The sequence below is a fragment of the Mastomys coucha genome, unplaced genomic scaffold (assembly GCF_008632895.1).
Source record: "Mastomys coucha isolate ucsf_1 unplaced genomic scaffold, UCSF_Mcou_1 pScaffold16, whole genome shotgun sequence".
NCBI classification, from domain to species: Eukaryota; Metazoa; Chordata; class Mammalia; order Rodentia; family Muridae; genus Mastomys; species Mastomys coucha.
The window spans coordinates 12619181-12643780 of NW_022196898.1; the positions used below are offsets into that span (position 1 = coordinate 12619181).

The 24600-nt window shown below is 36.0% G+C and overlaps 1 protein-coding gene across 2 annotated transcripts in view; it reads right to left on the reverse strand.

Moving 5' to 3' along the window:
* Dhx36 (DEAH-box helicase 36) overlaps positions 1-24600 on the reverse strand; it is a 39782-nt gene that overhangs the window by 8206 nt on the left and 6976 nt on the right. For both annotated transcript variants that reach the window (XM_031373978.1, XM_031373977.1), the window contains 16 exons: positions 23753-23791; positions 22414-22584; positions 20943-21022; positions 19963-20037; positions 19349-19515; positions 15335-15416; positions 12031-12171; positions 11667-11769; positions 11245-11332; positions 10143-10198; positions 8100-8164; positions 7234-7377; positions 4401-4518; positions 2847-2945; positions 1429-1602; positions 1206-1292 (listed from right to left, as the gene is read on the reverse strand). In XM_031373978.1, coding sequence (XP_031229838.1) covers positions 1206-1292; positions 1429-1602; positions 2847-2945; positions 4401-4518; positions 7234-7377; positions 8100-8164; positions 10143-10198; positions 11245-11332; positions 11667-11769; positions 12031-12171; positions 15335-15416; positions 19349-19515; positions 19963-20037; positions 20943-21022; positions 22414-22584; positions 23753-23791 — 1689 coding nt within the window. The remainder of the gene's footprint in view (positions 1-1205; positions 1293-1428; positions 1603-2846; positions 2946-4400; positions 4519-7233; positions 7378-8099; positions 8165-10142; positions 10199-11244; positions 11333-11666; positions 11770-12030; positions 12172-15334; positions 15417-19348; positions 19516-19962; positions 20038-20942; positions 21023-22413; positions 22585-23752; positions 23792-24600) is intronic.

Genomic DNA, 24600 nt, shown 5'->3' on the forward strand with positions numbered 1-24600 from the left:
GGAGGAGGGTGGCCCCATAGGTAAACCAGCAGTCTCAGTCTCAACTAACGTGGACCCTCGAGATCTCTCAGACAATGAAACACCAACCAGGAAGCATATACTAGCAGATATGAGGCCCCCTACACATATACAGCAGAGAACTACCAGGTCTGGACTCAGAGAAGACACACCTAACACTCGAAAGACTTGAGGCCCCAAGAATGGGGAGGTCTGGTAGGGTAGGTGTAGGTGTGGACATCCTCTTGGAGATGAGGGTGGTGAATGAGGAGGAGGTATGGGATAAGGAACAACCAAAGGGCAGAACAAAAGGAGGATAATGACTGGACTGTAAGAAAAGATTAAAAAATAGTAATTATAATTAAAAAAGAAACAGGGAAAGAGAGGTTAAATGAGTTCTGCAGCAATACAGTTCTAATAGACTAAGACAGTAAATCTAGACTAATATACCCTGCAAAATAATCATAGGTCGAGGAGCAAAAACTTTTCATGACATAAATAGCCTATGAAAATAATTATACTGACTAGACCAAACCTAAAGAAAACACAGGAACCAATCTGTTGAGTTGAGAAGAGGGGTAAGGAGAGAAATAAGCATCACAAAGAGAAACTATGGAAGTTCTACCAAGAGCACAACCATCAAAAACAACACAATGATTGTAGTCAACACAGACCTGTTAATAATAACTTTATAGCTACATTATTAGAATTAATAGCAGGTGATTTCAATATTCCCCTTTTTCCAATAGATCGGTTATTTGGAACAAAAAACTGAGCAATGCATGGTAAGCCCTAAAAATCATATATGCAGGTAACATATGAACTGAGGTTGTATTTATATACATACACATGTATATATGTAAACATATATATACATGTAAGTATGATTTTGATATCAAAAGGCTGCATCACTGATTGAAGAGTACGTATTAATGGACAGACTATCATGAAGGTAAGGCAGAGACACAAAGGAACATCACATACTTAAATAAAGTAACATGGTCAACTGTGTCCATCTTACTTCTTATATAAGCCTTCTCCCAAAAGATAAAGATGAGCTCTTGTATAAGACAGTTCATTTTCATACATGTTCACCAAATTTTAACCATGCTCAGCAATCTACCCCTGGGATATAAAATGGTCATTTAAAAGTATTTTATAACATGCTCTTGAGTAATCTATAAATCAGGACAAGATGCTTTTCTTACCTCAAATGCATTCACAACTGTCAGGTGATCACTTCTAGTTTCCTTTGCCAGTTCCTTTCTTCTTGCATCTGCAATCTTTTCTTTTCCCTAAAAAATAACTGTAGTGGCTTAAAATTTTCTGACATAATAACGATGATATTTTACTGAAAATCTAATGAAACATAGATGTGAACAGTAAATGTTTGGCATTAAAAGTGCCCATCCCTGTCTCTGTCTCTCTTACCAATGGAATGACAAAGGGATCTTTAAAGCTGAGACTGGCAGCAATGGTGAGGACTGGATCTAAGCAACAGAACAAAGCTCCAAAGAGAATCATTTTTCCAATATGTGGCTCAACAGGCAGGCGGGCTAAATGGACGCCAAGAGGTGTCAATTCTTCTTGCTTATCCAAAGCACTCTGAAAGGAACGAGTCTGCTTTTACAGTAGGCCCAGAAAAACATCCCATGAAAGCTAAACTAGTTAGCTGTAAACACACAGGCCACCATTCATTCTCTTAAACCCCAAATCCCTCAAGCATTGTTTTAAGTACCTTCAGCAAAAAATAAACAAAAAAGTAAATTTTAAGTTCAGCAAACACTAACTTACACAAACACAATGAATCTGCAACATGGAAATATGTCAGAAATTAAATTCCCTGTGGTAAAGCAGTTTTGAAAGATACCAAGTGGGTGAAATGCAGTCCCTAACAGTCTAGTTTAAAGGCAATGATACAGAAAGAGGTAAGGGGCACACATGGAAATGATGTCTGTTCCAATTCCCTGTGAAATCTGGTTCAAATGAAAGCAGTTAGGAAAGTATCCTGAAGATACCAGGGAAATATAAAGACACAACCGTATAAGTAAGTGTTCATTCAAGCAGTGTATTATATTAAGAGCCTATCACAATGCTATAAAATCCAAATTTAAAAAATTATCTACAGGGATGGTTTCCAAACTGGTCACATATAGAAACATGTTTTCAGCACGCTCCAAACCTGCACTAGCCAACGTGACTTTACTGATAAATAAAAGTGCTTTCTCTACATGATCCAGTAGAGTAGTGAGGTGCTGTAAGGAATATGTGTGAAGATAACTAAGGTAATGAATTTCTAACTGATCAGTTTAAATCACCACTATAGCAGTAGACAGCACTTCTAATACCTTGTGCTTCTCTTACTACTGACTGTCACTATGTAGTCACTTAAGAATTTCTCGGAATATACAGGACAAACAATCCAGAAATTTTTGTTCTATATAAACAAGATATAATAGTGAATGACAGTTCAAGGATTATTTACAGCACCACAGAGAAGACATTTGGTCTTATCCTTTCAAAATATAAGGGTTGCCTCTATCAAATGTCTACAATACAATTAAATAACTTGAATCTGACAAGAGAGGATTATGGTAATCAGAAAGAGAAGACTAGACCACCTACTTCAAGAACACATATGAAGACCACTAAAGAAAATGTTCAAGATTTCATGTAATTTTAAACCAGAATTGCAACAAATAAAGCTCAGGAAGACCTGTATCTTAAAAACATGAGAAAGGTATCATATCAAATCTGAAAGTGCTCTACTCTGGAGTAATAGACTTTTAAGTAGTGTTTAAGCATGCTAAATCCAAGTTATACTTAAAAAGAAAAAAAATCAAAGTTACCAGTTCCATTAGGTGTTTTATGGAGAGCACTACAGCCTCATTTGATGGTGGATCCATTAACCTACTCAGAAAATAAGCAATTCCACCCAGTCTCAAGATCTGTGGAGACAAATAGTTATATGGATCAAAAAGTCATAAAACATGTATTCAAAAGCTTAAATTACACTTCTAAGAGCAAATCTACTAATGAGAAAAATTATCAAATTAAAAAATTCTCAACAAGTTGATTACTGACTACCTTAGAAATAGTTAGTGGAACATGAGCATACATACACACAAGAGAGAGAAAGCGAGAGAGGGGGTGGGAGGTAGGGAAAGAGGGTGGGAGGGTACAAGAGAGGGAGGGAGGGAGGGAAGAAGGAAGGGAGAGGGAGAGAATATGAATATAATATTTGAAGATATAAGACTAGCTACCCAGATCAGGAGGCTGAAGGAGGAGAATCAACAGTTCAAGGTCAGCCAATTACTGAGACCACCTTAAAATCCAAAAACAAGAGGGGGAGAATGCAGTTCATCAGTGGAGAGCTTGCCTAATAGAACGCTATAGTCCCATCTTCTGAACCACAAAAATTAAAAAGGATAGCTGACATTACTGACTCTTACATGTCCAATACTGTTTAGGAATTTTGTACAGCAATCTGCTCAGTCAAGCAAAGCAAAGTTTCCAGGTAGAAAAAGGGAACCAAACATAGGTACCCTGATTCTAACATTAACAACTACTTGTAGCAGAGTTTTCTCCCAATTAATTTAAATGCTAGTGCAATAGGAAGCCTGTGATTAGATACGGAAAAGGGAGGTGGAGCTAGGAGTTTCAGAGACAGAGACAGAGAGAAGACTTGAGAAAGGAGGAAGGTGGAGGAAGAACCAGATTCTGCATAGCTTTAAATAGCCACAGGTAGCTATGCCATATCTAGGTGGGTAATTTATATCATTATCAATTGGCTCTGAAGTCATTGTGTGGGCATCTTGTGAATTGAGAATTTACTGATATATAAATCTGACTGTTTATAAGCTTCAAGAGTTTTGATTTACTGCGTTAAAGGGATTTGTGACAACTAGCTACAGGGGGTGGATGGCTGGGAATGTGAGCAGAATCCACAGCAAGAGAACCTCCACTGGTCACTGCCTGGGGCTAAGCCTAGAAGTGGAGAGACGGCGAGCAGACAGTAGCTGGGTATAGAGCGGATTGATGCTACTTTTTCTTTTTTAATATTTCCCAGCAACAACTATTTGATATATATAAGAATTTCACACTTCCTTACACAAACAAAATGATGTGCATAAAAAATAATCTCTTGCCGGGTGGTGATGGCGCACGCCTTTAATCCCAGCACTTGGGAGGCAGAGGTGGGCGGATTTCTGAGTTCGAGGCCAGCCTGGTCTACAAAGTGAGTTCCAGGACAGCCGGGGCTATACAGAGAAACCCTGTCTCGAAAAACCAAAAAAAAAAAAAAAACTCTTTTCGCAAGTTCATATTATACTTTTCCTATTAAAAATTGTGAAAACTATAATACCACAATCCATGTAGTATGCTAATTCTCCCAATTAATATACCTTTATTTGCAAACAAAGTTCTTCCAAAGGAGTTCTCAAAATTTCTGGTAGTTGGTAGTCATCTAGAAGACTTGCTCTAAGACCATTATACAGATGATAACAATGACCAGGCTGAACTCTTAAAAAGAAAAAAAAATATCAAGAACATGACTTTTAGAACAGCAAAGGAAGAGCAGAAAGGAAAGTACCCAGTATCGATTCCTCACAAACCACACATATAAATTACTTCATGTCTATGAAACTTAAATCCTTGTTATCTATTTGGAAAGACCCTAAACCCAATGTCCAAATTTTATTTTCTTTTTGTAGTTCTTTTAAATCATTTTTCTTTTCATTAATTAACACATTGGTGATTTTGAGTATAGTATAATATACTTGAATATATGTATATTATATTTGTTATACAAGCCTTCAAGTACCTTTTTTAGCCCTTGTAAAGTATGAAATATATTTCTCTGAACTATAGCTGTCCTTCAGTGTTACAGAACACTAGAACTCACTCCTATGTCTTTTGGTACCTCTCACCTGTAGCCAGAGAAAGCAATGAAAGATATTCCAACCCACAATTTGGTTCTCATTTTTGAAGTTCCTTTGACCTCGCTCAAAATTGCTATGTTTATTCTGGTCAGGCTTAGAGTTGTAACAAGAAATACAATGGAAATTATTCTATGTTTGCAACTTTGTGCCACAACTGCTATGATAGAAGTCATACATTTCTGAACAGAATAATATTTCAAGACTCTGGCCGGTGTAGCAATAAAAGATCTAGAACTTTCAGGTATTTTTTTTTCTGCCATATTCTGCAAAGACTCAGTATATAATACCTATCACTTCTCTGACAGTACAGACTCATCATGATGTAGTATCTCAAAGAAACTGATGGTATTTCCCAAAGGGAAGACACAGTATAATGGATTTTTGTTTTGTTTTTGTCTGTCTGTTTTGTTGTGTTTTCTGGTCTCTAAAATAAACATCAATCTAATCAGGTTTTGTTAAGTATCAATGTCACATTATAAGAAACTATCTAGAAATCAGATTAAACAGAGACAAACTGTAAACATAGGAAACAAGCCTGAACTATATAGATTGAGCACACGTTTAAAACAAAGAGATGACGTAACCAAAAACCTTTTCTTTAGCTTTCCTTTGCTTACATGACATTTTTTAACCTATAATGTTGTGTCAGGAAGCATTGGCAAACCCCAAAGACCACTGAGAAGTTAATTTTGATGTAATCACATTAGGGTCTCTTTATTACAAGTTTGAGCTTGGGCCACACCACCATCTTTGACATAGGAGAACAGGAGGGGACCCGAGCCCAGTTTCAGGCAAGTATTTATAGAGGCAAGAAGGTGGTATCTAGCCTGATACACATCTGATTGCAGGGCCATTATGACCTTTAATATGATTGGCTGGTACTAGAGTCAAACCATAAATTTAATTTCTGCTTTCCTCTTGATTGGTGATTGTTAGGAAGTGAAGTGTCAGGGGCAGGCTTGTAACTTGGATGTATAGATTTGTTAGGGAATAACCTGGAAGCTAGTGTTAGATGCAGGTTTTGTTGGGGGTAGGGGGGTATAAAGGAAAAATTCTTCAACAACACTAGACATTTTTCTGGCACTAACATAAAATACTGTAAATGTGCATCAAAAAGAAGCAGTAAGCAAAACTATGTGTAAAGGTCACAACAGATACTGTTCTTATGATTACACAGATGTTTTTCTTTCTTATTTTACTACCATGTCAATGGAAAAAGTGTTTCCCTTGTGTTTTTACTGGTATGTAGTGGTGAGAATCAGTGCGGTTTATAAGGACAGTGAGTAGTAACTCAGACTGTGTAGTTGGCCATTTGAATTCAATTCTGTCTCTGCTATGTACAAGCTCTAGAAACTAAACTGAACTATGTAATTTCTTTATAACTTAATGTCCTTATTCTAAAAACAGGCAATTCAGCTGAGAAGTGAGAATTAAGTATATAAAGCATTTAGTAGAGGAGCTAACACTCAAACAGTGTTAATTATTAAGTATTATTAAGAACAGACATGGAAGCAAAACTCTAAGTGATGTAACTAACAAAGTTTAATTAAAGACTAGGTCATTGTAAAAAAGATTCATAAAATTAAAAACTCAATAGATAATTTCCTTAAAAAGTACAAATAAAACTACTCTCTTATTTAAAAATGTGCTGTTATAGTAGTTAGGGATGGGAAAATGCAAATTCAAACTACACTGAGCTCATTTCACCTCTTCATAATGGCTAACACCCAGAAAACAAGACGTGGGGAAAGGAGAACTTAGGACATTGTTGGTGGGAATGGAAATTGGCATATTTACCCAGCAAAGCAATATGGAGAGTTCTCAAAACCTACAGACAATGACCACATGGCATGCAAAGGAATCCAAGTTAGCCCACAAGAGAGGTATTGGCACAGCCAACTGAATGCAGATTTAATCAAAATAGCCAAGACACACAATCACACTAACCAACCCTCTCGACAGAAGTTTGCTCCCATGCAGAATCTACCTGAAAACTTGATGAGTCAGTCAGATGCTGAATAGATAAGTAGGTGACAGTCATAGGAAATGTAAGAGATGATGAGTGGGAAGAAAGGAATCTACGTGTAGGAGGCATATGGGAAAAGAGAATACAGCGAATGTAACATGAAGAGGGAAGAGCTACCTGAGTAAAGGAATGCAATTAGGAGGAAGTATAATTATATCAATGTATAAAATATGCTACAAACACATTTTATGACCATTAAAATAATACTTCTAAATTTGCTCACATTTGTTTTGCATGTTCTCAAAGCCTTGCACAACATTTCTGACTTACCTTCCAGCTCTCCCTTTCCGCTGTTTGGCATTAGCTTTACTAACCCACTCAGCAGACATGGTACTGATGTTGTTCTGTGTGTCAAAGTGTGTTTCTTTAATTTTCCCTCCATCTATTACATAAACCACATCATCTATGGTGATGCTGTTTGAAAAAGATAGACAAAATATTTAAAAGTACATCAAGAGATAAATGTGTACCAAGCCTACAGATATATTTTTTTAAATTTATTTAAAATCCTTTTTTATTGGATCAAGTAGATTTTATTAGTTCAGGTCTTTGCCTACTCTTCTCATATTTTTCAATCTTACAGCAGTCAAGCAGCTGACAACAGGCAGTGTTCCTATACACAGTGGTAGTAAAATGATTAGATCACATGCCACATTCTTATCTGACTACAGCCATCGTGTCATGTCCACCACTTTAAGACCAACTCTGAAGCCTGAAAGGAACTATGCTTTAACAGCAGCTTCTAGAAAATAAGTTGTTTCAGTAACTTAGCTATAAATATCTCCAGTAGAGCATTAGAAATGTTTAAGGTTGCATGTAATTATATAGTAATACTATCCCTACCTGAGACCAGACAAAAGGACGAAAGCTATACCAGTTCCCATGATTCTTTTAGAGACATTCTGAAAAACAACTTGTTAAATGACTACTTTGAAAAAGAGAACTAAAAACAGTAGAACAGGTTTAGAAAATTACAATTTATATTTGCCATCCTTGACTAATGAATGCTAAAAAGTGATTTTTTTATAAAAGACTTCCAAGTTATTTTACAAAGAATAAAGGTTAAACTATGTTAATAATGTATGGATCTCTACATTTTGTAATCACCAATAGTTGATACTTAAAATAGTTTTTACCTAGTCTCTGCAATGTTGGTAGCAATTACTATTTTCCGAACACCGGGAGGAGTTTTTTTAAATACCTGTAAGAATAAATACATTAAAAGTATACTAATTACTGACATACTTTTACAATGTTATTTCTTGAGATAGTATGATCATTTTTAGCATTTATGTTTTTTAATAATGTGTCTTGTGTGTCGACCTACCATTAACATACACACTCCATGAAATCCTCCTTTGGTAAACCCATATGTCAGGAGTATATCACACATGAGGCAAAGAAAGTCACTCCAATTCTTAGCACATCTTTAATAAAAGCTGATGAGCATAAATTAAAGGAAAAGAGCTTTAATCTGTGGACAAGATTTACAAAGCCAAACAAACAAAGAATTACCAATCAGTGGGGCAGGTACCTTGACCCCAGAATGGATGTCAAGTACCACAGCATGGTAGACTAGCTTGAGATTAGACTAGAGTAAAATAGCCTCTTCAAATGTCAAATCCTACAAATACTACTACCCCTAACAACACTACCAAAGTTGAAGTAAGAAAAGTAGTCAAGCACACATACATACACCCAAAAAGAATGCACCCACCCTTGATGTATAAAATAGAGCAATCAGTAAGCAGTAGGCACATATTCTCTCATACATGTATGTGTACTCTACTAGGTTAGGGTGTCAAGGACGGAAGAATCTCCACTTTTATCTAATCAACAGGCTGACTCTCCATCAAAGGATCACCGAGCAGACTGAAGGAGCCAGAGTTATTTTCTTATAAAAAAAAAGAATAGAAAACTGGAAGGAAAGGGTCTGAAGACAGTGGTGTATCAAAAATTATCATTCTCATTAAGAAAATCCTGAATCTGACATGTCAAAAAAGTTGATACATTACTGATAAAACAGGAAATCTCCTGTTAATATACTAGTGTAATAAATCAAAATTTCAAACACCAACATATACTATGTCACAGCTAATTTCTAGCTTGAGGTTTTTAGTGGTATTTGTAAATTTTTTCTTTGATTCAGGAAACCTAAACAAGTTACCGATAAAAACATTTATCTACATTTTTCTAACATTAACAAAAACGAATCTGGTGGTAAATTATCATGGTAAAGTTTTTACAAAACCATTCTGCAAAGAAATTGCTCTTTATAAGGTATTTTTAACATGGATCACCATTTTGAAATGTTTCTTTAAAGATAAATAATATGTAATACAATAAGCCTGTGAGAAAATATATATATATATATGTTTTTATATATATATATAAACATATATATGGAGAGAGAGAGAGAGAGAGAGAGAGAGAGAAAGAGAGAGAGAAGAGAGAGAGAAAGTTTAAATGGCATTTTACCAGGTGGGATGTCAACCCTCTCAGAGCCATAGACTATCTAGTGAAAACTACAATACCAGGTTCTTAGGAACCCAAACTTTTATATCTAAAATGCAGCTCCTGCACCTGAGGCTCAGAGATCATAGCAGAAGATGGGGCAGAAAGACTGTAAAAGCCGCCAAAGGAGTGGAAAGCTTGATATGAGTTCTCATCTCCTAGAAATGTCAGAGAAGCAACACCTATGAAGTCTCATCAACATGGCTGCCTACAGAAGACCCGATCAAGGACATCATCATTAGACCTGCTAACACTGAAAAGGGAAAGCCCTCAAGGTCTAAACCCTATACAGAGAACTACAAGCACTTAAGGAAGCCGAGATGAGGAGAAATAGTCTTTCATTGGGCAAAGCATACCAGTTGATTTAACAATACCAAGTGACAAGCCCTAATAATTACATTTAAGCAACATTTTATAGACTCATCAGGAAATATTTATATATTTAAGAATGTATGCATGTGTGCATACACATGCATCCCACTAACAACAACATCAAAGAAATAGAGAACATGAATTTGAAAGAGCAGGGGATGGTGTGTAGGTAGAGGTGGAGGGAGAAAAGGGAAGGGGAAAAACAATATAATTACATTTTAATTAAAAAACATAATAAGTAGTTGTAAGGTTTGCCTTAATCTGAAAAACAGAAAACAAATTTAAGAACATACCTGTGTCTGGTTTACAGTAGGCATCAGTGAATGTAAAGGTATAATTAGAAACTTATCTGAAATTGAAAGAGTAAATTAAATTAAAGGAAGACCCATAAAACATATATGGCACAATATGGCACATGTATGAAATAATAAATTCAGCTGATGAATCACATAGTTCTTTTTTTTTTTTCCCCCAGACAGGGTTTCTCTGTGTAGTCCTGGCTATCCTGGAACTCAATCTCTAGACCAGGTTGGCCTCGAACTCAGAAATCCACCTGCCTCTGCCTCCCAAGTGCTGGACTAAAGGTGTATGCCACCACCACCCGCCGAATCACATAGTTCTTAATTTATACTTCTACATACAGTAAAACCAAGTTTTACTACAATTGTTTTCTGAGTCCGCTAATGACCCACTTTCACTTTACTTTGTTAATCTATTTTATATCAAAAAGCATTTGCTCATCAATTCATTTCAAGATTAAAACAATTTTTTCTATTAGTGTGTGTGTGTCTTTCTGTGTGTATATGCTATGTGGAGGTCTGGCTGTGAAGGTCAGAAGACTGAGCTGGATGCTTTGAACTGGAGTTTTATAAGCACTTGTCAGCTGCCTGATGTAAAGTGGTGTGACTTGAAATCAGATCCTCAGGAAGAGTAGTAAGTACTCTTAATCATGGAGCCTCATCTCTAGCCCCTCACCAAATTCTTAAAATTCTCAATGGTGGGAGTTGTCTACCAAAATCACATTCATAAAAGGCCATTAACTTCATCCTTACTATTAATAAAACCTCCTATGGGAGAGGGAAAACACTGAAAGCCCCTAATTTAAAAGCTCAATTTTGTTCGGCAAGTTTAAAGAAGCAGTTAAAATAATACTTTCATAAAACTAAGAAGTTTCACAAAGTACATTCCCATCTTTACTTATAACTCAGAACTTTTAGAAAATATTCAATTTCTTAAAGGAAAAAAGTAAACTGGACTTAGGTGAACAAAATCCCATACCGATACAGCCACACAAGAAACACCTTCTTCAAATTAGAAAAGGGGAGAGAATTCCACAGACTACATAAATTCTAAAGTCAGTCTTGGTATTATATAGTAAATTCATTTATGCAATACCTGATTTAAACATCACTTGTGACATCAAGAGATCATGCAAAGTACTGATATTATCCCAGCCTGGTAGAAAGACCAATATTGCACCATCCTATATAAATGGGAAATTACAGTTAAGAGAAACATATCAATAATCACACTAACAACTCCATGCACACTTAAATCCTCATTAAAATTAGAGTAGCTTTGAATTTTAGTTGCTATTTAAATGAATGCCAAACTCTTTAAAAAAATACAGACCTACAATCTAGAGATATCTGTTTAATCTCTTCTTTAAATAGGCTAAATGCCTAAATGTTATTTTCAGATTTTCTTCTAGTCCGCTTTTTAAAAAGCATTTAGGAAAATAAGTTTTTCATGGCTTTGTTTGATGCATAATAACATTTAAAAACATATTACTTGAAGAAAAACTAAACAAAACTAACCTCTTCTTCCAAAACAATGTATCGAATAAGGGCAGCAATCAAATTCAGATCCACTTTATCATCATCCATCATTTGCAAAACATCTACAGTACTTGCAGAATATCTACACCAAAATTACAAAGAAAGCCATAAAATGCACGGTAAGTTTTCCATGAGTTTCTCAGATATAAAACTTAAGGTGTGCATATGAATAAACAGTCTACAGAGAAGAGACAATTAAACTCCCTGGAATAATAAAACAGCAGGTAGGCTAGCTCAGCAGCATTTAGGTAGCATAAGATTCTCTCCCTTCAAATACACTCAATATCAGAAGAGTCCTACCTACTTGGATCAGTCACTGTGTGCGTGCCTCAAACAGACTTACCTTGTCCGCAGTTCCTTTATATAAGCTGGCCAGCGTTCCTTATAGATGGCCTCTTTTTCTTCTTTTTCTTGTCTGTTTACATGACCCTGCATGAAACCCCTCTTGAACTGGGATCTATGTTCTTTTTGTTCTGGAACATATCTAAAATAAAAAGAGTATTATACATTTTCCCACATTTGAAACATTACAGCTTTTAAGTATGTCTGAGTTTTTTTACACTGATGATTTGAAATCAGATTCTAAATAATATTTTCACTATATGTTCTAGAGAATGTTGCCTAAAATGTTAACTTAAAGTGTTAAAACCTAAAACTTCTCATTTAGGATAAAAAGTATTCCCTGCTGAAGAGCATAAGACTATATGCCATCTTAATAATCTCAAAGAAAAATGATTTGAGTTGACTTTTATCTGAAATTTTAAGTTTGCTCCAAAATAAAACTTTTTAATTAATAGAAAGTCTAGTAAGACTTAATGATTATTTAATAGACTTTGAAAGACTTTCCAAACCCAATTATATGTAAGAATCCCCTGTGGAGCATATAAAATAATTCCTGAATTCCAAGGATTTAAATTAATAACTCCAGTAGTATCAGATCCATGCTAGAACCTGCATAGTTCTACTGTCACAGTTACAGGTTAGGGGAGATCCAGGATTAGCATTTAAGTTGTACGTGTTCTGTCTAGTGCTATAGCAACTCCATAGTGCTATAGCGAATGTTAGAAATAAAGGAAGTACAGGTGTCCAGGAATTATTCACTTGCACTATGAGCTCTTGAAAGGCAGAGAGAGGGAAAAGACAAAGGAAAACTGAAGCTATTCTTTGACACACATCCCCTACCCCCTGGGGTTCAGAGGATAGCAGATGGAATGGGGAGGATGGGTGGAGTCAGATAGAAAGATGCCTCTGCCTGCTTTGGCACTGACTAGTTCTGGTCTTGCAGAAGGCACTGAACTTCTTCCAGGCTTTAATCAGAAGTGTGCTTTTCATACTCTTAACCTACTATTAGCACGAGAATCTTTTTTAAAAAAGTGATGAAGTGCCTGGTATATAGTTAACACCAAAATGTGCAAATCACCTTTCCTACTTGGTACCATTGGCCAGGGTCTCCCTAAGTCTTTAATACATATAAAGGCACCAACCTGAGGTTCAGCAATGTGAGACTGATGGAAATCCAATTAGAAGTATAAGAACAAAGCTGGTTCCTTCGTAGGAACTTCAAACACTCAGAGTGACTTTCACCCACTCCTCAGCCACTCAGTCACAACCCTCCCTTCAGTCCTCCTAGTCAGCTAGCCAGCGTTTCTTTCCCTCTCCTTCCTGCTCTGCTGCCTTCTCAAGGATGGAGACAGCTTTGAAAAAAAAATTCTACGCAAAAGATCATCCTCCAGCATCCTCCCCTCTCCTGAAGCTGGAGGACAACGTCACAGACACGTTCTTTTGCATCAGACCCCTTTCCTGCAGTTCCATCAAGTTTAAGAAGGCAGCCATTATGAAATGTGGACTGCTGATACTCCATCATTTACCATCATCAAGCCGTTGTACATAATCTCTTTCAAGGGAACTGCTAAGGAGAGCATGATAAAAAGAAAAGAGCACAGCTCACAGTGGAGTTAAGTGCACAAAAAGCTTATGGCCAGACTATAAAACCGAGACCACTGTGCACTACCTCTCTTTTAGAAGTTCCTTCCTCTCAGAAATATAGGCCTCTCTCCTTGCTGCAACTTTCATGGCTTCACTCCTTTCACACTTCCTCATGACATAGCATCTCATTTCTTACTCACTTCCTCAAACTTTATGTAAGAGCTTTACTCCTTATCAAGACACACATTGAAAGGGCATACATATACCAAGTCTTTCCTTTCTTTTAAAATGCTCACAAGGTAGCACCATGTGAAGTAAAAGGTTTTAATGTATGTTAAGTAAACATCTAGCCAAACTTCAGCTGACTTCTCCCCATGTAAAATAAACTAAAATAAATAAAACTAAATAAATAATATTTATTTAATAATAATAACAAATAAATAATTTATATATAGATTTTAAATATATATATATTTATTTATAAATTATTTATTTAATAATAATAATAAATAAATAAAACTAAAATAAAATAAATTTTTTTCTGATATCAATTTTAATTTTTGAAGAAGTCTTCAAAAACTCTACAAATGTTTCTGCACATATAATTTATTCATTCATTCATTATAGCCTAGGCACTGTGATGCGCAAGTAACCAAAATGAGAAAAATAAAATCTTTGACCTTAAAAACTTAAAAACTCTTGTGCAAGAGGCAAAAGAACTACAATCATGATAGTATCAAAAGTGTTATAATACAAAAAGGGAGATGGGAGGAAATGATTTTTTTTTTTTAACTTAGGAATTTACAGAATTTACTTAGGAAATTACAAAGAAGGTGTCACATGGAACGTGAAAGAAAAAGCATGTATACAAATAGACATGAAGAGAGTCTTAACTGGCTATTAGGAATAGCATATTTAATGAATTACAGGCTTCATCTCACGGAAACGAGAGGCGAGATGCTAAAAGGCGTTAGGATGACTGAGCAGCAGGAGCCCGTGCTTTCCTAACCTTTTGCCACTAATGACCAGATACGATTTTGTTCAGCTTGCTAAAGGATGCTGCTGGCAGCTGGAGGCTAGTACTGGTTCTCAGTCAGTGCTGAGAGGCAATAAAAAGTGCACTAGCTGAGGCCCTCTGGTACACAACCCACTCAAAACTGTTTTTCAGTAACGTTTCATATGCAGAGATCTCCCTTGGGGGAGGAGAGAAGGTCTCATGATGGGATTTGTGAAAAGAAAGTAGAGAGTATCCTGTTATCCAGACCAAGAGCCCTGTCAATAGAGCTGACAGTCAGAACCACAAGTGCCTAAGAATGAGAAGACATATAGTATATACCTCACAGCTCACAGAAGCTGTGTGTGTGTCAGAGTGACTGCAATATGTGGCAAAAGCTGGTCATTCAGCACAAAATGTAAGTCATTGGCCGTACACTGGGTAAAGACTACCCTTTTAAATTTACAATCTAGAAAACTAGGTAGAAGACTATCATTAAGCATAAATTATTTGGCAAAAAACATTTTATTTGTACTGGTGGAAAAACTGGCAGAAATCACATACAAGATACTGATTTTGGCTTGAAAACTCTTCACTCTCTATGGAAATGCCCTGGTTAAAGTTTAGAACTCCATGATAAATGGATCAATGATGAGTTAAAGATAAGTGTGTCATGAGAAGACAATACATTAGAACTTTTTAACTTATTTTGCTGCCTATTGTTTACCTTATTTTTTCAATGATATCTTCCAAAAGATATTCCACAACTGGAAAAGTAAACCCAGGTATATGTATCATTGGACAGTTACCTAAAATGGGAGACAAAACATACCCATGACTTTATAGTCAACGTTCAAAATTACAAATCAACACACCGAGTAAGCCAGCATAACATTCTTAAGAAACATTTCCACACTAATTCTCTATCTGACTTAAAAAATGAAAAAGTTTAGTTTTAACAATTAACATTTTACTTCTACGAACTGTATACAGTGCTCACAGTTATACAAAATAATACCAAATACTAAACAGTCATTTTATGTTGAGCTCTAAATATATTAAAAGCCTATTACCCAAGTCTTGGAAAGATCAGGAATTCAAGTCCCATACCTAAACATAGTAAAAGCAATATACAGCAAACCAGGAGTCAACATCAAACTAAATGGAGAGAAACTTGAAGCAATCACACTAAAATCAGGAACTAGACAAGGCTGCCCACTCTCTCCCTCCCTATTCAATATTGTACTTGAAGTCCTAGCCAGAGCAATTTCACAACAAAAGGAGGTCAAAGGGATACAAATTGGAAAGGAAGAATCCAGAATGTCACTATTTGCAGATGATATGACAGTATACTTAAGTGACACAAAGAATTCTAGAGAACTCCTAAACGTGATAAATAACTTCAGCAAAGTGGCTGGACATAAAATTAACTTAAACAAATCAGTGGCCTTCCTCTACTCAAAGAATAAACAGGCTGAAAGAAATTAGGGAAACAACACCTTTTACATTAGTCACAAATAACATAAAATACCTTGGTGTGACACTAAGCAAGTGAAAGTTCTGTATGACAAGAACTTCAAGTCTCTGAAGAAAGAAATCAAAGATCTCAGAAGATGGAAAGATCTCCCATGCTCATGGATTGGTAGGATTAATATAGTGAAAATGGCCATCTTGCCAAAAGCAATCTACAGATTCAATGCAATCCCCATCAAAATTTCAACTCAATTCTTCACAGAGTTAGAAAGAGCAATTTGCAAATTCATCAGGAATAACAAAAAACCCAGGACAGTGAAAACTATTCTCAACAATAAAAAAACTTCTGGGGAAATCACCATCCCTGATCTTAAACTTTACTACAGAGCAATTGTGATGATAAAAACTGCATGGTATTGGTGCAGTGACAGGCAGGTAAATCAACGGAGTAGAACTGAAGACCCAGAAATGAACCCAGACACCTATGGTCACTTGATCTTTGACAAAGGAGCTAAAATCATACAGTGGAAAAAAGACAGCATTTTCAACAAAAGGTGCTGGCTCAACTGGAGGTTAACATGTAGAAGAATGCAAATCAATCCATTCTTATCTCATTGTACAAAGTTCAAGTCCAAGTGGATCAAGGACTTCCACATCAAACCAGATAAATTGAAACTAATAGAAAAGAAAGCAGGGAAGAGCCTCGAGCACAAGGGAAATTTTCCTGAACAGAACACGAATAGCTTATGCTCTAAGATCAAGAATTGACAAGTGGAACCTCATAAAATTATAAAGCTTCTGTAAGGAAAAGGACACTGTCAATAGGACAATAGGGCAACCAACAGATTGGGAAAAGATCTTTACCAACCCTACATCTGATAGAGGGCTAATATCCAATATATACAAAGAACTCAAGAAGTTAGACTCCAGAGAACCAAATAACCCTATTAAGAAATGGGGTACAGAGCTAAATAAAGAATTTAGATTCTTAACTGAGGAATACCAAATGGCTGAGACGCACCTAAAGAAAAGGTTCAACATCCTTAGTCATCAGGGAAATGTAAATCAAAACAACCCTGAGATTCCACCTCACACCAGTCAGAATGGCTAGGATAAAAAACTCAGGTGACAGCAGATGCTGGGGAGGATGTGGAGAAAGAGGAACACTCCTCCATTGCTGGTGGGATTGCAAACTGGTACAACCACTCTGGAAATCAGTTTGGTGGTTCCTCAGAAAACTGGACAAAGTACTCCCTGAGGACCCAGCTATACCACTCCTGGGCATATATCCAGAAGATGCTCCAACATTTAATAAGGACACATGTTCTGGCCTTATTTATAATAGCCAGAAGTTAGAAAGAACCCACATGTTCTTCAACAGAGGAATGGGTACAGAAAATGTTGTACATTTACATAATGGAGTACTACTCAGCTATTAAAAACAACGAATTCATGAAGTTCTTAGGCAAATGGAACTATAAAATATCATCCTGAGTGAGGTAATCCAATCACGAAAGAACACACATGGTATACACTCACTGGTAAGTAGACATTAGCCCAGAAGTTCGGAATACCCAAGATACAATTCACAGACCACATGAAGCTCAAGAAGGAGGAAGACCACAACATGGATAGTTTGGTCCTACTTAGAAGGTAGATCAAAATACCCACGGGAGAAGATACAGAGGAAGTTTAGAGCAGAAACAGAAGGAAATGTCATCCAGTGCCTATCCAGCCTGGGGATTCATCCCATATACAGTTACCAAACACAGACACTATTGAGGATGCCAACAAGTGCTTGCTGAGAGGAACCTGATATAGCTGTCTCCTGAGAGGCTCTGTCACTGCCTGACAAATACAAAACAGATGCTCACAGCCATCCATTGGACTGAGCACAGGGTCCTCAATGGAGGAGCTAGAGAAAGGACCCAAGGAGCTGAAGGGTTTGCAGCCCCATAGGAGGAACAACAATATGAATCAACCAATACCCCCAGAGCTCCAAGGGACTAAACCAACAACCAAAGAGTATACAAGGAGGGACTCAGGGCTTCAGTAGCATATGTAGCAGAGGATGGCCTTGTGGGACATCAATGAGAGGAGAGGCCCTTGGCCTTGTGAAAGCTCGATGCCCCAGTGTAGGGGATGCCAGGACAGGGAAGCAGGAGTGGGTGGGTTAGTTAGCAGGGGGTTTTTGGAGGAAAAATGAGGAAAGGGGATAAAATTTAAAATATAAATTTAAATATAAATATAAATTGGGAAAAAAAGTCTATTACCCAAGATTATAAAATGAGTCCTTCTCTTACCAACTCTAGATAAAGAGCACTACTCTTTGTGGAGGTTGACAGAAAGTTAAAAGAGGAACTAATCAAATACACTGTTTCCACCTTAAGCTCATTAACATATTATCTCAGTACTGTAACAGAAAAGCTGTTTGTCTCTCCCGACATGCAAATCAAGCACACAATAAACAAATGCTAAGCAGTACCAGCGGGCAAAGGACCTGCCATACTGTCTGCTCTGTATCTCACCTATGAGTTATATCAATCTCACTACCAAGCAGAAAGGCATAATACCTGACCCAATAAAACACAATGCTATGAATAGTATGAATAATATGATATGAATAATAAACTGATATGTACTTTATAGACATTTTTACAAACTGAAAATACAATTAAATATGCTGATACCAGAATACAATTGCTGTCTTTCCCTCCAAGTATTTCTATTATTATAGAGGAAAGACACTGAGGAAAAATTCTACAGAATTTACTTTTCCAAGTATTCTAATCTAGTTTCAGAATCTCTGTTAATAATGCAATGTTCATTCCTGTTAATTACACAACCACGGATAAGTTATTTAAAAGTTCAGAGGCTATTTGCAAACCTGAAGCTATACCAGGCAAGCTGTTATAAGAATTGGTAAGAGAGACAGACACTGTCAGATTAGCCTGTAACAGTACATCAATGGTATAGAAGATTCATGTGTACATAAAAAAAGGTAGGAGCATTTCAGTCCTGGGGTTTGATTCGCTGATGCCGGCTCCTTGTGTGACAGTACCAAGAAACGGGCTACTGGGAGAGAAGTGATGCTACTACCATTTAAAAAGCAGGCTCAGTCATCTAGGAAACTAGAATACAGAGTTAAAATATAATAAATTAGCAAACATTCAATTTTATTATACCTAGTATTATACAGAATTTTTGTTTTGAATTTAAACATTTGGCTTTTGACACCTCTTCTAACATATTATGAAACTTTACTCACCAAAATATTCTGAAAATTTCTCAGCATTCAAGGTTGCACTCATCAATATTACTTTAAGATCAGATCGAAAATGGAGAAGATCTTTAATAACAGTCATTAAAACATCTGACTGTAGATTCCTTTCATGAATTTCATCAAGTACAATATGGCTGACACTGGACAAACGTCTAGAAGACAAGTGTGAAATTTACAATTTAGAATGAAATTGAAAACAACCATTTTTAACAACACAGTCCTGTTTAATAATTACATCTCTGGCTGGGCAATGTTGGCACACATTTTTAATCCCAGCACTCAGGAGGCAGAGGCAGGCAGAACTCTGAGTTCAATGTCAGCCTGGTGGTCTATACAGGGAAATCTGTCCCCGAAAAAAAAAAAAAAAATGGAAAACAAAACCAACCAATCAACCAACCAAAAAGTTACATGTTTGGATAGCTATGAAGTGCTTGTTTATATAGCTTTGGGGGATGGGGAGGAAGTCTCATGTAGAAAGGGCTAGGCCAGGTTCCTGACCCTCCTGCCTTCATCTCTCAAGTCCTGTGGTTACAAACACAAACTACCCAACTCAGTTCATTGCTAATATTTTTTTTATTTATTCACTGAAACATACTCACGAGTCTGACTGGAGCCACTGAAGAATGATTCCTGTTGTACAGTATAAGATAGAACCTTGTTTCCTTGGCAACCGACTGTGAATAAAAGATACAAGTTATTGACTCTTGGTTTTCTTTTCTAAGAAAGTAGAGTTCTACAGAGGTTTCATAAAAATCTTTGTAAGTAATATTTTGTTATTAAAGCATTTACCACAATAATAGAAAATACTAGCCTTAAGTTTACTTTGATACTAAAATTCTTTTTTTTACATGTATAACCTTTAACATTCAAAGACTGAATGAATTTACGGGCCTAAATTTCTGGTTTGGTAAATAGAAATCTAAGTCTGTTCACTTAAATGGATTAAGCAACTTGAACTACAGAAAAGGACCAAAGAAGTTTATTAAACATCAATAATAACAAGGGGTAGATTAAGCAGCACCAACACATACATGACAGCTGTTCACCTGACAGAAATGATCCACTAAAGATACTAAAATATTATTTCTAATCATTCCTTAATGTTAAAAGACATTTTTAAAAACAGTACCTTTAGGATTCAAAGATGAGTTTATGGTAACATGCCAACTAACACTAAAACTGCTTTAAACATGAATTCTAGGGGAACTTGTTTTCTAGCCAACTGCCCGCAGGGAACTATTTCTTTACTTCTCAATAAACCCTGCTGGTTTGTCTTTCAAAAACTTATGCACGGGCATGCTGAGATGCCTGATTGCCTTCAAGCCTATGAACCTAGTTCAATCCCAGGAACCATGTGGTAAAGAGAACTGACTCCTGCAAGTTGCCCTCTTATCCATTCCCCCTACTTCCTTTCCTCCCTCCCTCTCTATATATACACACATGTACACATACAAATAAAGACATATAAGGTATATGTCAATGCTAAAAGAATCAATGTAAAAGAGAAGGACAAAAATCTCCCGATTTGAAGTCTCACATCTACTTATATAGAATAAATGACTTGAAATGAACACTTTACCTTTGGAGACGAATCTGGTATCCAGTACTATTACCATTGCCACAAGACTCTGCCCTTTCTGCAGCCACTCTCTCAGCAACCTTTAAATAAAACACAGTTGTAATTAAAAAACAAATTCCTTTAGACAAATGTTCTTAACTGTCATGAAAACCTGGGGATGTTAGAAAGTAGTTGACTTTCATATGAGTTTAGAAACTAGAGAAACTCAAAGTCTGCAATACCTAAAACCACGTGATGTTCTCTGTGAGCATGATATACTACCAGCTTCTTCTGTTTATTTTTCATTTATCTTTATAAAAACCTTCAAGTCTAAGCTCTCATGCCATCACTATTTTCAAACATCTTTTATGAGATTCTCTCATTAACTATTTTCTTTTTGATTTGTCTACAGTAGTAGGGGGACCACAGTTCAAACAAAAACTGTAATTTGAAAATAAGTACATACTGATAATTTCCAATTTACTTCTTGATTTATTGTTCTTTTTTATTTGTAGTATAGACTGGTATTTAACTCCTAGTCTTTTGTCATTTGTTTTTGTTTTTTTCTTAAGATTTTATTTTTTTTTTATATATATGAGTACACTGTAGCTGTTTGAGGTACCCAGAAGAGGGCATCAGATCCCATTACAGATGGTTGTTAGCCACCATATGGTTGCTGGGAATTAACTCAGGATCTCTAGAAGAGCAGTCAGTGCTCTTAACCACTGAGCCATCTATCTCTCCTGCCTGTCAGTTGTTTTCAAAAGTAATGGCTATCAAGTACAAAATGAGATTGAAATTTAATAATAATCGTTGCAGACTTGTATAACTTCCTGCAATTTTGGACTAACATTATCTATGCTAAATCACTCAGGCTAAGCTTCCTCTGAGGAGCTTCATTCAAAACTCACTTTGGACTGGAGAGATGGCTCAGCGGTTAAAAGCACTGGCTGCTCTTCCAGAGGTCCTGAGTTCAATTACCAGCAACCACATCGTGGCCCACAATCATCTATAATGAGATCTAATGCTCTCTTCTAACATGAAGGCATACATGCAAAAAATAATGCTTTAAAAAAAAAAAAACTCCCTATCTATAGAAATGCAGCTTCAAATGGAAAATACACTTTCCATTTTCACTACTATTCATATACCCATGTACTCATCGACACTGAAGGCAGACCATGAAAAGAACAGGAGTAAGCCTAGAGGCAGAACTTAATGCCCCTCATGGAGAAGATTGTTTGCGAATCAATTCTATAAACAATTGTTGGCTTTCATTTTTTAGATTTGTACTGGAATTACTTTAACTTGATAAAGAGAGAAATCTCTACTCTTTATGTATTCACTATCAAATATTTGTCAATTTAGCATTTGCTCTCATAGGGACAAATCCTAAGCCTAATAAAAGATCACTGCAAACCTTAAAAACCAGTTAAGTTCAATCAAAGTTACTCAAAGGAGAAAGAATTTTCACAAGTGAGAGCTTACTTACTGAAATGGCACTAATTCTTCTTGGCTGAGTACAAACTATTCTGCAGGCAGAACCTTTTCCTCTTTCGATGTAGTTATCCAAGATGAACTGCGTAACCTGAGTGGTTTTGCCACAACCAGTTTCACCACTTATCACTGTCACCTGATGGTTATTGATTAAATTTACCAGCTCCTAGTTCAAAAGAGAATATGAGTGAAGAACAGCACATATTGACTCAAGTCTGAAAAAGCATTTAAGTTTCTATTCAGAAAAGTAAATCAGGTATATCTAGGTAAATCTTAGAGGAAATAACTAACATTTTAGATATACACTAATATTCTTCACACTAACAATTTACTGCTTAAATAAAACTATCACCTTACTTCAAGAATGTTATATATTGTAATATAAGACATATTTAAATTATAACTATCTATTCTATCAACATATATCATGAGAACATGTTTCCAGTTTAAACAAACACAGCTGGTAAACATTTGTTCCTTAAAACCCGTGGCTTCTGAATTTGCAGAACTAAAGCTTTTGAAGAAGCAATTATACCTACACTGAATGTGTCAAAATTCCCTTAACAATACAGTGCGTAATTATATAGCATTTACACATATTAGAGACATTAAATCATCACAAGATGATTTGAGATATACAAGAACACATGTAGCTTATAGGAAAATACAATACCATTTTATGTAAGTACTTGAACATCTGAGGTGATATAAGTCTATTCTGCAACCCTACACTCCAAAGGGCCCAGAACGAATCCCACAGATACTAAAGGGACTATGCTCAGAAGTGGACTATAACTCATTCATTCAACAGTGTCTGGATGCCAGTGCAATGGCAGGCATTCCAAGTTAAGAGGTTCAGAATAAACAAAACACACTCTAAGAACTTATGTTGGACTAGGAGGGGAGCAGACACAGACATATCAAGTGGTAATAAATGCTATGAAAAGCAAAGAAGAAAAACTAAATCAGACTGGAAGGACAGAGCTACAGAAAGAACTATGTTCTTGTTTGGCAGGGCTCTGTGATGAAATTCAACCAGTCCATTATAACTCTATTCTTGGCAGTACCTCAATTTTAACTCAAGAGCTTGGTTTTGCAATAAGAGCAACACAATCTTCCAGAGATATATATGGCAATTCTACTTTTTAAACTCCAAAGATTTTAATAATCTTTGGACAAAAACTGCTTCATAATCTTTTTCTTTTTTTTTTGGTTCCATTTTACCTTTCCAGAGCACCAAAGCATGCAGTTAACTTCTCTATGGAAGAAGGCTCACCAAGTTGTATTTCTATTATGTAAATGAAATTAAACAGTAGAAAGTATTTTTTGTTTACCTTCTGCATTCCATATGAAGGCAACTTTTTTCTGAAATGCTGAAATTAAAATAAAAATCATTCTCAGAATAAACATCATGAAATTATAATAAGAACATATCATATCTAAATATAGTAGAGCAAGAAGAGTATTTTCCTATTTTATAGTGCATGTGTGAAATAACACAACTTAACCAGAATTACAGGACTAGAAGTACATTCTTCAAGGTTAGAAGGCAAATGCCACCTACCTACTCCTACTTCTATTCTGTGTGCTCATCACAGACTATTTCTATGTCATTTTTTTTTCCCTACTCACTCATAAACCATTTCCTAATGCAACAGGCACCGGAATAGAGCCCATGATTTTTTTTGGGCAAGTGCATTTAACTGAAAGAGGAAATTTAGCCCTTCATTTCAGGACTGTCATTTCTGTTGCCTTTCTAACTTCACTGGGTTGCCACAGATCTCATTGAAAATCCTTTATATATACAAACAACAAACAGTTGTTGACACACACAGCTTTTTGTCAAATATACAACTTGGCAGACAAAAAACAGAATAACAAAAAGAGCAAATTATTTGACTGATGTTAACAACTTCTTGTGAACTTTAGAAATTATTCTGGAACCCTATGCCCATACTAAGAAGTACTAGAATTTATACTAGCTAGATGAAATCTTCAGCAGCACAGACACAAGGTAGTTTTAACGTCTTTCTTATTGAAAAACAAAAATAACTCTTAATTTAAAAACTAATATCCAGAATAAAAATTAAATTAAGAACTGTTCTAGCTAATCCAGGACATTATTACCACACTTATGGTTAAGGTTTTGTTTTTTTTCTTTCTAGTAACACAAACAAGACCG